The sequence below is a fragment of the Ranitomeya variabilis genome, chromosome 5, assembly GCF_051348905.1.
Source record: "Ranitomeya variabilis isolate aRanVar5 chromosome 5, aRanVar5.hap1, whole genome shotgun sequence".
NCBI lineage: Eukaryota > Metazoa > Chordata > Amphibia > Anura > Dendrobatidae > Ranitomeya > Ranitomeya variabilis.
In genome coordinates, this window is record NC_135236.1 from 190840889 (window position 1) to 190856188 (window position 15300).

At 42.2% G+C, this 15300-nt stretch overlaps 1 protein-coding gene across 11 annotated transcripts in view; it reads right to left on the reverse strand.

The window, feature by feature from the left end:
- LOC143775481 (high affinity cAMP-specific and IBMX-insensitive 3',5'-cyclic phosphodiesterase 8A-like) overlaps positions 1–15300 on the reverse strand; it is a 534058-nt gene that overhangs the window by 176478 nt on the left and 342280 nt on the right. The window contains exon 1 of one of the 11 annotated variants that reach the window (XM_077263658.1): positions 9780–9947. The exons of the other annotated variants lie outside the window; for them this stretch is intronic. Within the exon in view, the coding sequence (XP_077119773.1) occupies positions 9780–9932 (153 nt within the window). The 5' untranslated portion in view covers positions 9933–9947. Of the gene's footprint in view, positions 1–9779; positions 9948–15300 lie in introns of those variants that run through there. 11 annotated transcript variants of the gene reach the window in all.

The following is a 15300-nucleotide window of genomic DNA, read 5'->3' on the forward strand; positions in this document are numbered from 1 at the left end:
TTCTAAGAGGCAAGTAGTGTGTATTTTCTTATTTTATCACACTTATTTGTGTAACCTCTTTTCAAAAGGTAAGTTCACAAAAGATTTTTTTACATTGATTTTTCTGCGCAGAAAAATCAATCTTCGTAAACCTTAAGCATACTCTTTTTTGGTAAGGCTGCCGTCACACTAGCAGTATTTGGTCAGTATTTTACATCAGTATTTGTAAGCCAAAACCAGGAGTGGAACAATTAGAGGAAAAGTATAATAGAAACATATGCACCACTTCTGCATTTATCACAGACTCCTGGTTTTGGCTTACAATACTGATGTAAAATACTGACCAAATACTGCTAGTGTGACGGCAGCCTTAGGCTACTTTCACACTGGCGTTAACTGCATTACGTCGCAATGCGTCGTTTTGCCGAAAAAACGCATCCTGCAAAAGTGCTTGCAGGGTGCGTTTTTTCTGCATTGACTAACATTAGCGACGCATTGACACACATCGCAACCGTCGTGCGACGGTTGCGCCGTGCTGCGGCGGACCGTCGGGAGCAAAAAACCTTACATGTAACGTTTTTTGCTCCCGACGGTCCGCTTTTTCCGACCGCGCATGCGCTGCCGGAACTCCGCCCCCACCTACCCGCACCTCACAATGGGGCAGCGGATGCGCTGGAAAAATGCATCCGCTGCCCCCGTTGTGCGGCGGAGACAACGCTAGCGTCGGGAACCTCGGCCCGACGCTAGTGTGAAAGTAGCCTTAAAGTTAAAAAAACCAAACCCTTTTCATTGAAAGTTTGTTACTTACAGACAAGATGACGTCACTTGCGGGGGTAGCGCTGATCTCCTACACTGGGTATTCTGACACTGCCCTGTTGCCGGCCTATTACTGCAGAACTAAGCTGACAACAGGGCACGCGCTACCATTGTGCTCATCGAACAGTGCACAGCGCGCAAGGGGATGGTAAGAAGCATCACGTCATTGGATTTCTCTAAGCAGCAGTGGACTAGTGACTTGTTATACTTGATTAACTATCAACACGTCCTAGCGTCTGTCTACCTGTGCAGTCAGCGATCAGGCCTTGAAACGCTTAGTAACTTTCCAGAGGAAATTTCAGCCAGCCCCTGAAACAAGCATCACTGAGCACGCTTTGTTTCAGGGAGGGGACAGAGGCTAATGTCAAATGATTACAGCCTCTGCCCCCTGCTCTGATGACACTTGGTTTGAGTATCCCAGCATGCATTGGGATTCTCAAAATGAAGAATCATCACACAGGTAGAGAAAACAATACAAAAGCAGCTAAATAGTGTAGTTAGGGAAGGGTACTGAATTTTAAAAAGTATATTAGAAAATAGTTTATATTATGACATCAAATAGATAGGGAGTAAGAATTATTATACAACACCATTTATTCCATGAAGGTTACCGTACTTTGATTTGGACCACCCTTTTAATTGTTTTTTCAAATAATGTGAATGTTTCATAACTTGTTCATCAAACTATAAAATCCAGTAACAAGTCAGTATCTATTTCACGCAATTTCTCAGTTTTTCCTTGTCCAATATTGCAATTTGGTTACTAAAGTAACAGATATCAGTAATGAAGAAAATATTTCTCCAGTGGATTCATTAAATGCAGCGTGTTGATGCATAATGTATGTATGATTTGTATATTGGCCGCACAGCATATATGTGCACCTGTACATTTATATAATAAAGGGACGCTCAACACAGAATGACTGTTCAAGCTATGTCCCGCTGCTCGGTGCTTCATGTTGGGGCCAATCATTTACATACACCTCCCACCTGCTTGTTGTCCCTCTATCTCCATCCTCCCCCTTTTGTGACTGACAACTATGGATTACAGAGTCAGAGAAGGATGGAAATACAGTGAAAACAAACAGGTGGGAGGGGTGTATAAATCAGGGGTGGGGAACCTCAGGCCCCTGGGCCATTTACGGCCCTCGATGACCTTTTATCAGGCCCCTGGGCAGATTCTCAGGGGCCGCATGCTTGGGCAGCGAGCTGTATTTTGATTACAACCACCTCATTAATTTCATCTTGCTCTGTTAGCACACACACACAGGGTTCACTACTGAGCACTGAAGGGCATGCAATGAAAGATTAAGTCCTGACACCAGTGCCAGAGTCAGGATGTACTTTGTGAGCGGAGATTGTACGGCCCACGAAGGTTGGTATAAATATCCAAATGGCCCTTGGCAGAAAAAAAAAAGATACCCCACCCCTGGTATAAATGATTGGCCCTGCCATGGTGCACCGAGCACCTGTACTTGGATCCTGTACTTGGATTGAACAGTCGTTTTGTGCTGACAGGGGCCCTTTAAAAGGTGTGCGGGCCCTATTTTTTTGTAGTGTACAAAAGGGCTTGGCACCCTTATCTACACATCATTCCCACACAAGGTTTTAAATGCGAGCTATGCCTGTTTTTCTCTCAATACCCATTCAGATGAGGCCTGGTTTGGCACATAGAGAGGTAGGACATTAGTGATACGGATCATACATATTTAGGTATACCTTGACATGGTTGGATGGCTTTTGCGCTCTTTGATCAAAAACTACTTGAACAAAACAGAAAAAAAAAAAAAAAACACCACTGTATAAAGAGGGATCAGCCTATAGCATGCCGAACAGAAATCAAAAGCAACACAAGCAAAGTAGTATGCCAGAGAAGGAATCATCTATATAATAGCATAAATTTATTAATAGAATGTCAAAAATACAGACAGATCACATGATTTAAAAGAAATTAAAAAGCCATTAAAAAAAATGGCTATGTAAACAGATCACAACATGCTCATAATAGAGCTAATGTTTAACCTCTAGACCGCTAATGAGCATTTGACCTCTAAGGCCCCTTTCACACATCAGTTTTTTTTGCTATCAGTCGCAATCCGTCGTTGCCCCCGAATGCATTTTTTTCTCAGACTTGTATTAGCGACGGATGGCCGCTCGTTTCGTCCGTCGTTCACCGGATCTGTCGGGCCTCAGACCTTTCCGGCGCCTGCGCACTGCAGTACTTTGCTCCGGCAACAGGGCAGATAAAGTACGCCTGCGCCGAAGCGTGAAGACCAGAAGAGGACATCATGGAATGAAGATGGGAGGCGCTGTACCGGACCTGAGATGCCCATCGGAGCGGGACTGCTCTGGGTGAGTATAATCTAACGTCTTTTTCTCCTCTTTCAGGTAACATCAGCGGCTTATCTACAGCATTATAGAATGCTGTAGATAAGCCCCTGATGACGGTGAGCTTACCTCACCATCGATTTTGGGGGTGACAGGTTCCCTTTAATAAACATATGCCATTATACACAGTGGTGTGAGAAAGGGTTTGCCCCTTTTTGATTTCATATTCCTTTGAATATTTGTCACACTTAAATGTTTCAGATCACCTGACATATTAAAATATTAGACAAAGATAACACAAGTAAACATAAAATGCAGTTTTTAAATGAAGGTCTTTATCATTAAGGGAAAAAAAAAATCCAAGCCCACAGCACCCTGTATGAAAAAGGGATTACCCCATCCCCCAAAAGATAAACCACAGATAACTTATTACATCTTTGGGAAGCAGAGTTCAAATTCCCTAGCCACACGTATCAGGCCCGATTACTGCCACACCTGTTCTCAATCAAGAAATCACTTAAATAGTTCGCGTTATCAAACACTCTCAACATGGTTAAATCACAAAAAGAACGCGAAAAATTAGCAAATAAAGCTATGGCAGAAGAACAGAAAAAAAGTACCCATGGTGCTATTGACTCTTATTTGAGAAAAAAAAATGACACTTTACAGACCCCCACGAGACGTTCTCTCAAAAAAGCAATTTCTTCTGAAAACATTGAGGAATCAGATCTCAGTGAATTTGACTCTGACAGTGACTCTGCCACAGGAGATATAGCCCCCATTTCCAAGGGTTTTATGAAAAAGCTAATGGCTCAAAACATGAAACCTCTTTTGGAGGAAGTTTCTGGTATACGCTCAGACCTCCAACAACTAGGTCAAAGAGTTGAGTCTCTAGAATCTGCAAACACTGACATGATCGATGCGGTTACTTGCCTACATGAGCAAACTCTTAAACAACAACAACACCTGAATGTAGCGCTACTGGCAGCTGAAGACCAAGAAAACAGAAGCAGAAGGAAAAATATTCGGATAAGAGGTGTCCCGGAATCTTTCGCTCGAGAAGCCTTAGACAAAGTATCTAAAGAAATTTTTGCTACCCTTCTAGGTCAAGAGAGAGCCTCAACAATCATAATTGAAAGAGTTCACCGTGCTTTAAGGCCCAAACCAAAAACAGATGAACCACCCAGAGATATTATCTGTGGCCTTCTCAGCTATGTAGATACAGCTGCCATCCTATCAAGTGCTAGAGAACAAGACAAAATTCTCTATGAGAATTCGCAATTACAACTATTTCAAGATTTAGCTCCATCCACTCTGGCAAAAAGAAGAATCCTCAGACCTCTTCTATCTGTCCTAAAAGCTAAAAATCTGACTTATAAATGGCTATTCCCCTTCGGTCTTGCAGTAAGCGTTGCCGGCCGTCAACTTACAATCCGTACCCCAGAAGATCTTCATAAAGCCTGGGAGACTCTAGGCATCGCACCAATTGACCTACCCTCCTGGATGCCAGTTGACTCCAACTGGAGCTTACCTCCGATGAAGAAACCACAGGAGTGGTCTCAAAAGAAAAAACATACCTCTCCTAGAAACAAAAAACAAGATCCCAAGAAGCATCCACCATAAAAATATTTCTTTTTTCATCTTTCTATTCAAATATAGGAATGACTCAGTTGTTTATTGTATGTAAACTGTAGTCGACCTTATCTGCCTTATAATAAGAGAGAAAAATTTTGCACAATATAAAAAACTTGATAAGTTCATATTCACAACTTGGACTACCTCGCCTATGTTTGGGTTTCACCACCCCCCCCCCCCCCCCCCCCCTGCGTTAGGCGAGCTTTCGATTGTACAAAGTTTGTTACTCATGTTTTTCTTGTTTTTCTTTAGGTACCGGGGCGGGAATGATATCTCTTCGGATCATGACAAGCAGGAATAGTCAGGTGAGCTCGAGATCCATCACAGTAGCATCTTTTAATGTTAAAGGTCTAAACGCGCCAGCAAAAAGAAACCAAATTTTTACACTATTAAAAAAACAAAAAGTTCAAGTGGCCTTCCTACAAGAGACACACTTCAAAAATGGTAGAGTCCCTAAGGCTACTTTCACACTAGCGTTAACTGCAATACGTCGCAAATGCGTCGTTTTTGCGAAACGCCGCATCCAGCAAAAGTTTTTGCTGGATACGTTGTTTCGTCATAGAGTAACATTAGCGACGCATTCGCGACGCATTTGCGACGCATTTCCAAACGGTGAATGCGTTTGGCGGCGTTTGGGCGTATGGTAGCGGTCCGTCGGGAAAACAAAACGCTACATGTAACGTTTTTTGCTCCCGACGGTCCGCTTTTTCCGACCGCGCATGCGCAGTCGGAACTCCGCCCCCACCTCCCCGCACTTCCCCGCACATCACAATGGGGCAGCGGATGCGTGGGAAATATGCATCCGCTGCCCCCGTTGTGCGGCGGAGACCACACTAGCGTCGGGAACGTCGGCCCGACGCGCAGCGACGGGTTGTTCCCGACGCTAGTGTGAAAGTAGCCTTACACTTCCTTTTCCGATATGGTTTAATAGCTGTAACTCGTCGGCGTCTAAAGGGGTCAGCATAATTCTCAAAAGAGGCCTACCATTCTCACCCAAAGATACATTAAATGACCATGAAGGAAGATACATATTAGTAAAGGGCCACCTGGGCAATACTATGGTTACTTTTGCCAAATTATATGCACCCAATAAACAACAAGCCCAATGGATCTCAAAAACACTAGATGTTCTACAACTTTTTACAGAAGGTCTATTAATTGTGGGTGGAGATTTTAACTTAACCCTGAATCCTGAGATAGATTCATCAAGTGGTCTCTCCTTTATTTCCCAAAAATCAAGACAAATTTTGCTAAACAAATTATCTACACTACATCTTATAGACCCCTGGCGTTCTATTCACCCCACCACGAAAGACTATACTTTCTTTTCCCCTCCCCATTCGTCCTACCACCGGATTGACCTTCTTTTGATTCAGTCGCGATCTATTGGACTAATTAAATCTGCTAATATAGGCTCAATTACGATTTCTGACCATGCCCCGATCTTCATAGACATCATCATTAATACCCTACCTCGCCCTGCAACAACATGGAGACTAAATGAATCCTTACTAGACAACCCACATAATCTAGAGAAGGTAAAATACACGATCTCACGTTACTTCACAGAAAATGTTACGGAGGGACCACTTACAGCTAATATTTGGGAAGCACACAAGGCAGTACTTAGGGGAGAATTTATATCAATCGGGGCTAACGCTAAAAGACAAAGAGAAAAAGAGATAATGTCACTTTTACAGCAGATTGCAGTCACTGAACACAAGAAATCCAATACACAAAATCTACAACAGGATCTAGCCTCCTTACGAGGGAAACTGAAAGACCTACTTAACTTTAAATCTGCAAAGACTTTTATGCAATGTAGATATAGATTTTATGTACACGGAAACAAAAACAGTAAGCTGACCTCTCATCTACTTAAAAAGCAAAAAGAAAATAAATTTATAAGACATATCTACAAAAACCCCAATACGAAGGTAGACAGGTCTGAAGATATTGCAGAGGCGTTCAGATGTTATTACGAATCTCTTTATAATTTAGAGCCACCCGACCCTCTGAAAGATAGTCTAACCGCGATTGATAGGATTCATGAATTCCTGGCCTCGTTGTCTCTCCCAAAAATTCAAACCAAAGACCATGCGGCTCTCCTGTCTCCAATTACCCCCCAAGAAATTAGTGATACGTTACAAAACATGGCAATAAATAAGACTCCGGGACCAGATGGTTTCCCCGTGTCTTATTACAAAAAATTCTCGAATCTGCTCCTCTCACATTTGACCTCTCTATTTAACTCTTTCCTCGCAGGAAACCCTCCAGCCAAACAGACTTTAGAGGCACACATTTCTGTTATCCCTAAGGAGGGAAGAGATGGCGGTCTTTGTGAGAATTATCGCCCCATCTCTTTACTAAACTCTGACCTAAAACTTTGGGCAAAAATCCTTTCATCCAGGATCAATACTGTTCTAGAGTATTTAATCCACCCTGATCAAGTGGGCTTTGTCAGAGGAAGGAAGGGGAAAGATAATGCCACAAAAATTCTCTTAGCCATATCACATGCCAGGCGTTCCGGCATCCCGTTGGCTCTGCTCTCAACCGATGCAGAGAAGGCATTCGATAGAGTCAGCTGGCATTATATGGTCTGCACTTTAAGGAAGTTTGACTTCCCCCAACCTCTTATTGATGCCATTATGACACTGTACTCACTCCCATCTGCCAGAGTTAGAGTCAACGGCTTGCTTTCGGACTCCTTTGGGATTGGAAATGGAACTAGACAGGGCTGTCCTCTCTCCCCCACCCTTTTTGTGTTGGTTATGGAGACCCTAATACAAAAAATAAGGCAGGAAGAGTTGATCAAGGGATTGATAATAGATCAGACAGAATTCAAGACAGCTGCCTTTGCGGATGATCTACTGATTCTGATCTCAAATCCAAAGATAGCCTTCCCTACTCTATTGAAACTATTGGACGAATTTGGAGTTCTCTAACTTTAAGGTCAATATGCACAAATCAGAAGTCCTCAATATCTCATTATCAGATAGAGTAGTCTCAGAAATTAAAAAGCTTACCCCCTTTAAATGGCTCACTGAAAAACTGAAATATTTAGGTATCTTCCTTACTGCAGATCCATGTGCCCTTTTTAAACATAACTTTGAGCCCCTCCTAGACAATATACAAAATCTTCTCAGATCATATGATTTGCCATACCTTTCGTGGATTGGTAGAGTCAATATAATTAAATCCTATATATTACCAAAAATTTTCTACCATATGAGTATGATACCCATACCTCTCCCCAAATTCTTCTTCGTATCAGCTAACAGAATAGCCAATGGTTATGTGTGGAGGGGCAAAAGAGCCAGACTTGCTTTTAAAATCCTTTCCCTTCCAAAGAAGAAGGGCGGACTGGGACTTCCTAGTCTCAAGACCTATTACCAGGCAATACACTTAGCTCGATGGTTGAAGAGGACTAAAATGATAACTGACCAAAAAACTCATAACCTGGAACTTATGTTAATCGGGAGAAAAGCGGAGATTTATCTCTGGACCTCTGCTAACCCCCCGCAAGGTACATTGGAGACGATAACCAAAAACACCCTAGATATTAGAAGAGAACTTATACCGAATAAATGGCCACAATGTCTCTTTCTGGATAATATCCCTTTAAGGATTATACCCTGGCTCATAGATCCAAAATACATGGACGTTTTTGACTTATGGAACTCTTTGCCGGACCTCCCGATTTCACAGTTACTCACCAACCAGATCAAATGCGTAGACAAATGGCCCCATGATGCTAAAAAACGACCCAGAGACTTCATACAATCACACCATGTCCAACATATCATCTCAAAGCTTAAGTCAGAAATCCAACATAACACAGCTTGGTCTTGGTTGGAATTTCTCCTTAGACTCAAACCCATACCCCTTAAATTAATATCTAAATTATATTCTAATCTTATTTCCCCTAAACCTCAATTTGTTCCCTTATACATATCCTCATGGGAAACTGAATTAAACATTTCACTTTCAACTAGAGAGACGGAGCAGGTTTTGGGTCACTCACACGGTTTCTCGAGATGTGTTCTGTTGCAAGAAAACGCATTCAAAATCCTATCCAGATGGTATAAAACCCCGGAAATGCTCTATCACTTAGGCCTCTCTGACTCACCTCTTTGTTGGAGATGTATGAAGTCTAGAGGTTCTTTGATACATATTTTTTGGTCTTGTCCAATTATCTCTAAATTCTGGGAAAACATCTTTGACTATCTGCGTAAAATAGGACTGATAAAAAAGAACCTAACCCCCCAAGAGGTTCTGCTGTCACTCCCCACAAGGTCATACAACCCTAAGAAACATGATCTGCTCCCCCTCCTGATAGCCGCAGCTAAACATTTGATTTCTCTACATTGGCGGCAAACGTTATCTACTCCATTTGCTTGTCTGATCGTCAATTCTAATGCTAATTATGGAGTTCCTTTTCACTGCTTCTTCCCCCCCCCCTGGTATGCCTAAGTTTTTCTTATTATTTATGTTGTTTTATTATTGTTGTTTGTTTTATTTACCATTTGACCTACGGGTCTTATTTGAGATACATGGTCTGATATCTGTACCTGTTCAACCTTCAACGGAGCTTACTGTATGCTTACGGAAAACTTTTGGAAGCTCTGGCGTATAATCAAAAACAGGACATTCTTAGATGTTTTCACATGCTCTTAATTCAATCTGTTCCTGCGTGATTTATGTACCATGTATTCTCAATTTTGTTGTTGTATTTTGAAACTCGAAAATAAAAATTGTTAAAATAAAATAAAGAAATCACTTAAATAGGACCTGCCTGACAAAGTAAAGTAGACCAAAAGCTCCTCCAAAGCTAGACATCATGCCGCGATCCAAAGAAATTCTGGAACAAATGAAAAGCAAAGTAATGGAGATCCATCAGTCTCGAAAATGTTATAAAGCCATTTTTAAATCTTTGGGACTCCCGCAAACCACAGAGTCATTATTCACAAATGGTAAAAACATGGAACAGTGTTGAACTTTCCCTGGACTGGCTGACTTACCAAAATTACCCCAATAGTGCAGTGACGACTCATCCAAGAGGTCACAGGAGACCCCACAACAACTTCCAAAGAACTGCAGGCCTCACTTGTTTCAGTTAAGGTCAGTGTCCATGACTCCAGCATAAGAAAGATTTTGGCAAAAATGACCTGCATGGCAGAGTTCCAAAATGAAAACCACTGCTGAGCAATGAAAACATAAAAGGCTTGTCAAAGTTTTGCCAGAAAACATATTGATAATCCCCAACACTTTGGGAGAATACTCTGTGGACTGACGAGACAACAGTTGAACTTTTTGGAAGGTGTATGTCCCATAAAATCTGGGCTAGAAGTAACACAGCTATTCAGAAAAGGAACATCATACCAACAGTAAAATATGGTGGTGCTAGTGTGATGGTCTGGAGCAGTTTTACTTCTTCAGAACCTGGAAAACTTGCTGTGGTAACTGGAACCATAAATTACGTGTCTACTTAGAAATCCTGAAGGAGAATGTCCGGCCATCTGCTCATGACCTCAAGCTGAAGCACACTTGGGTTATGCAGCAGGGTTATGCAGCAGGACATTGATTTAAAACACACCAGCAAGTCCACCTTTAACCCCTTCCCGACCTGTGACAGCGTATGCGTCATGAAAGTCGGTGCCAATCCGACCTGTGACGCATATGCTGTGTCACAGAATGATCGTGTCCCAGCAGGTCGGGTGAAAGGATTAACCGTAATTTCACCCGACCTACAGGGACCTATGAAACGTGGTGAAATATTACAATCCAGCCATGGCCGATGCTGCAATATCATCGGACATGGCTGGAAACCCTGATCTGCCACCGATCTCCTCCCCAGTCCTCCGTCCTGTAATGTGCTCAGCTCCCCTCTATCCTCCTGTCCGCTCCCCCACCGCTGTCCGATCCCACCCCCGCATACTTACCGACCTCCGTCCGTCTTCTCCATGGGCACCGCCATCTTCCAAAATGGCGGTCACATGCGCAGTGCGCCTGCCGAATCTGCCAGCCGGCAGATTCGTTCCGAGCGATCAAAATAAAGAAAATAGTAAATGAACCCCCCCTTTATCACCCCCATAGGTAGGGACAATAATAAAATAAAGAAAATATATTTACTTTTATTTTTCCACTAGGGTTAGGGTTAGAACTAGGGTTAGGGTTAGAGTTAGAACTAGGTTTAGAACTAGGGTTAGTGTTAGAACTAGGGTTAGAATTAGGTTATGTGCACACGGTGCGGATTTGGCTGCGGATCTGCAGCAGATTCGTAGCAGTTTTCCATCAGTACCATGTAAACCAATGGAAAACTAAATCCACTGTGCCCATGGTGCGGAAAATACCACGCGGAAACGCTGCGTTGTATTTTCCGCAGCATGTCAATTCTTTGTAAGGATTCCGCTTTACAAACAAAGAGGGAGGGCACCATCGGCCATAATGGCCAAATTGTACAGGGGATCTACCCAAAAGTATGTCAAACAATTTAAGTAAACCAAAAAGAGAAAAGAGACATACCAAAATTAGGGGAACACCCTAGATATAGTAATATATAGAAAAAAGTTTATTAATTCCAATCCAAACAACACATACCGTATGAACAATAGTTACATAAAAACATGAGGATTAAAAACATCAATAGAAAAGACCACCTTAAGAGAGAGGAGGGAGGTGTGAAAAAAACCCCAGTCCAAGGGTAAGGTGCACACGAATGCTCAATATAATTAGATAACTATACTTAATACAAAAAATACACTTAGTACGTAAGATTATTGTAGGACATGACAGAATATACTGAGAATACTGGCATACAAGGTAAAAAATTCCATGCCCACAAGAAAAGTGAGAAACGATGCCCCAATTGACTAGTTCTAATCAGGAATATAATACCACCATATACCTATATGTGGAAGATCCACTGAATTAGATGGACCCTATGTGACCAGCCAAACTTCATAATAACAATGTGGTATATATATAACAATAGGCCACAGGCTGGCTTGTCCAACACCCAGTATCAATAATGACCAGATATATACCGCCTGCGTGTGGCTAATAGGCACATGACATATGTGGCCGGGCCCCTCAGCTTAAACAAATGACAGAAATATACCCGATGCAGTAAGATATGATATGTTGAGCAGGCATAGAAAACAGGTACAAGTGCCCACCGTAACCATCCATAAAGAAGTATGCTGTTATATGCATACAACATTAGCCAAATATGCAGCTAAAGAGCTACGATACAAATACATGGGGGGAAGGTGGATACATGACCTGAAAAAGCAAGACGGAGCAGTCAATTGTAGCTGAGACCTCTGCCGACCTAAATAGCCACACCGCAGATCCCATTATACATGTCCATGAGAAAAGTGTGCACAGCCCCGGAAAAGGTCCAGGGGGGATTAAGAACCCGACGCGTGTCGCCACCGCTGTGGCTTCATCAGGGGTAGAAAGTGGTATGCGCCATTGGATTCGAATATTACACTTTAAATACTTTACCCGATAGCACGAGATCCAGAACAGCTGTAGAGGAAGACGCCGAATGCGACCGGAAGTGACATCGCACCGGAAGTAGGATGAGGTGTACACTTCACACCTAGGTGTGCCAATATGGTGGCTTGAAAGTCATACAGCGCATGCGCATAATACATCATAGAAAATCCCTGTCAGTAGTGAAAAAGACCGCCCGCCTGTAATGATGCGATCTGTACGGGAAATCACAGCGCTGCTACAGCCACATACCACACATTATATCAATCATGCTTTTTACCGCACTCCGAGGGCTGACTAATGTACATGCGTAAAGAACTAGGTGCTATGATATTACACGGGACTTTACACAGGAATTCAAGAGGTTATTGTAAGGATATCTCTATCCATAGGAAAGTGTAAACACACATACATATCCTGCTGTGAGTGTACAGTTGGTGTGGAAGACACCGGTACTAATAGGACGGTAAAAGAACCTCCTATTGCACCGGCATATAACCACTAACATATAAATACGGCGCTGCATATCAAAAATGACGCCAAACAGGAGACTATCTTGTCCGTATCAATGTGTGCAGCTCTATATCACACAAAACTAAAGCCAAAGGTGAAGAACATCTGAAAATACGAAAATTTATTGGATGGCCAACAGGCCCAAAAGCGAAGAAAAAAGGAACCGACAAAATCCCAAAGGGCAGAGTATACAGAAACGAAGTAAGTATATGTATTCTCATAAGTCAATAAATCAAGAAATTGTTAGATCAGATCGAGAAAAAAAACCCTTAATTGGTACAAAAATACTATAGTAAGTATACCTATGACGGTACCCCTAAAGTAATACACGCATATGATAGTGACGTTATCTGGTCAATAAAGACTATCCCTCATCATTGATAGATGGAGACAGAAAAAGATGTAAAAATTACTTAAGGGCTCACCAAAGAGAGTGCCACCCCCATAGATACCTATGGTGGAAACACAAACCGGAAAGGAACACTTTTACTGATAGAAGTTGATCCGAACAGCGGAAAAAAACACATATAAATATGTAGGCATCGCCCCCTGTTCGGAAGTTTGGCTGGTCACATATATTAGTGAACCCAAACACGGGGTACAATTCTTAACTTGGCTCACTAGATATAAATTTAGCTGGTCATATAAATATAAATGCCAAGGTATATATATATATACACATCATCATTAGGGAAACTATCACATATGCAATTATACGAAAAACACATATAGACGATATTAAAGATTGAAAGAAGAATAGAAAAAAAGTCTATAGTTGTTTGTAGTATCCTGTAAACAACAATTCTTCGTTCAGACCCTTGGGTGAAAGACTTTGGAGTTCATATATCCACTTGGTTTCGCATCGGAGTAGGAGGTTATGCATATCACCTCCCCTGATGTTCATTTTAACGGATTCAAGGCCCATTACTTTAAAGCTGGAGGTTTTTCCACGATGTCTGTCCAGAAAATGCGCGGCCACTGATGTTAACGTTTTATTCTTTTCTCGATCCCTCTGGGCCGTAGAGATGTTGGAGAGGTGTTGTTGCATCCTTCTCCTTATTTCCTGCGTCGTCTGTCCCACGTAGATTTACTTACGTTTAAATTACTTTACCATCAGCCATCTCTTGTAGACTCTCTCCCGGATGACGAAAAACAAGTCTTCTGTGATCTCTTGGAACTATTGGAGAATAATGAGACACCTAGTGGCAATAGAAGATTCACCAGGAGACTGCCATCCCAAGTCACCCCATCTTTCTCCTTGTTTCCTGCAGTCCAGATCTTTTTCGATAGGGTCTGCTACGATATTGATCAATTGAAGCTGGACCGTCATAGACATAACTTCGGTAAGAGGGAAAATCTTGCATTACAAAATTTGAAAAGAAATGCTGCTTTTGTTATCCGAGAGGCGGACAAGGGGGGTAACGTGGTGTTATGGCCCCATGACCAATATCAGAGGGAGATCGCCCGCCAACTAAGTAATGGCCAGTATTACTCTCCACTACCTTCTGACCCCACTGATTTTTTTAAAAGACAAATTGACTCACTCATTCTAATGGCTGTCCAAGAGAACATCATAACGAAAAAAAGAGGCAGATTTTTTGACTACCCCTTCCCCGATTGTTCCTACCTTTTACGCAATGCCCAAGGTCCACAAGTCTATAATAGAACCACCGGGCAGACCTATTGTGTCCGGTATTGGCAGCATTTTCGAACGGCCATGTATTTATGTGGATCATTTCTTACAGCCAATTGTCACCACCTTGAGATCCCACACAAGGGATTCTACTCACCTGATGCAACTTGTGGAGGAGCTGGTGATCCCTGAAAGGACCCTTCTTGTCACCATGGACGTCGAGTCCCTTTATACAAATATTGCACATCCAGCAGGTATGCGGGCGACTAGCTATTTTTTTGAAAAAATGTCAGATCGACCTCGAGAACTCGATAGTTTCATTTTGAAGCTTCTATACTTTATCTTAGACAAAAACTATTTTGTGTTCGATAGAAGGTTCTATAGGCAAATCTCTGGCACCGCCATGGGTGCACGGTGTGCACCCTCTTACGCTAATCTTTTTCTTGGGTGGTGGGAGGAGACGGTCGTCTATAAACATCAGGCCTTCAATTCTAATGTGTTGGCCTGGCAAAGATATATAGACGACATCCTGATGTTATGGACGGGGTCTTTGGAAACATGTAACGACTTCATTGCAAATCTCAACTGTAATGTTCATAACATTAAGCTTACATCTACCATTTCAGACTCTACAATAGAATTTCTAGACATCAAACTCTCTATGGAGCGGTCGAGCATTGTCTGTACTCTATATCGGAAAGCAACGTCAACAAACAGTCTCCTCCACTACACCAGTTTCCATCCACGGCATCTTAAGGATGGCATACCGAAAGGTCAATTTCTTCGGCTCAAGAGGAATTGTAGCAAAGAAATTGATTTCGTGGAACAATCGAAGGACCTTTCTGAACGGTTCAAAAGAAGGGGATACCCAAAGAAAAGCATCTCCAAGGCATACC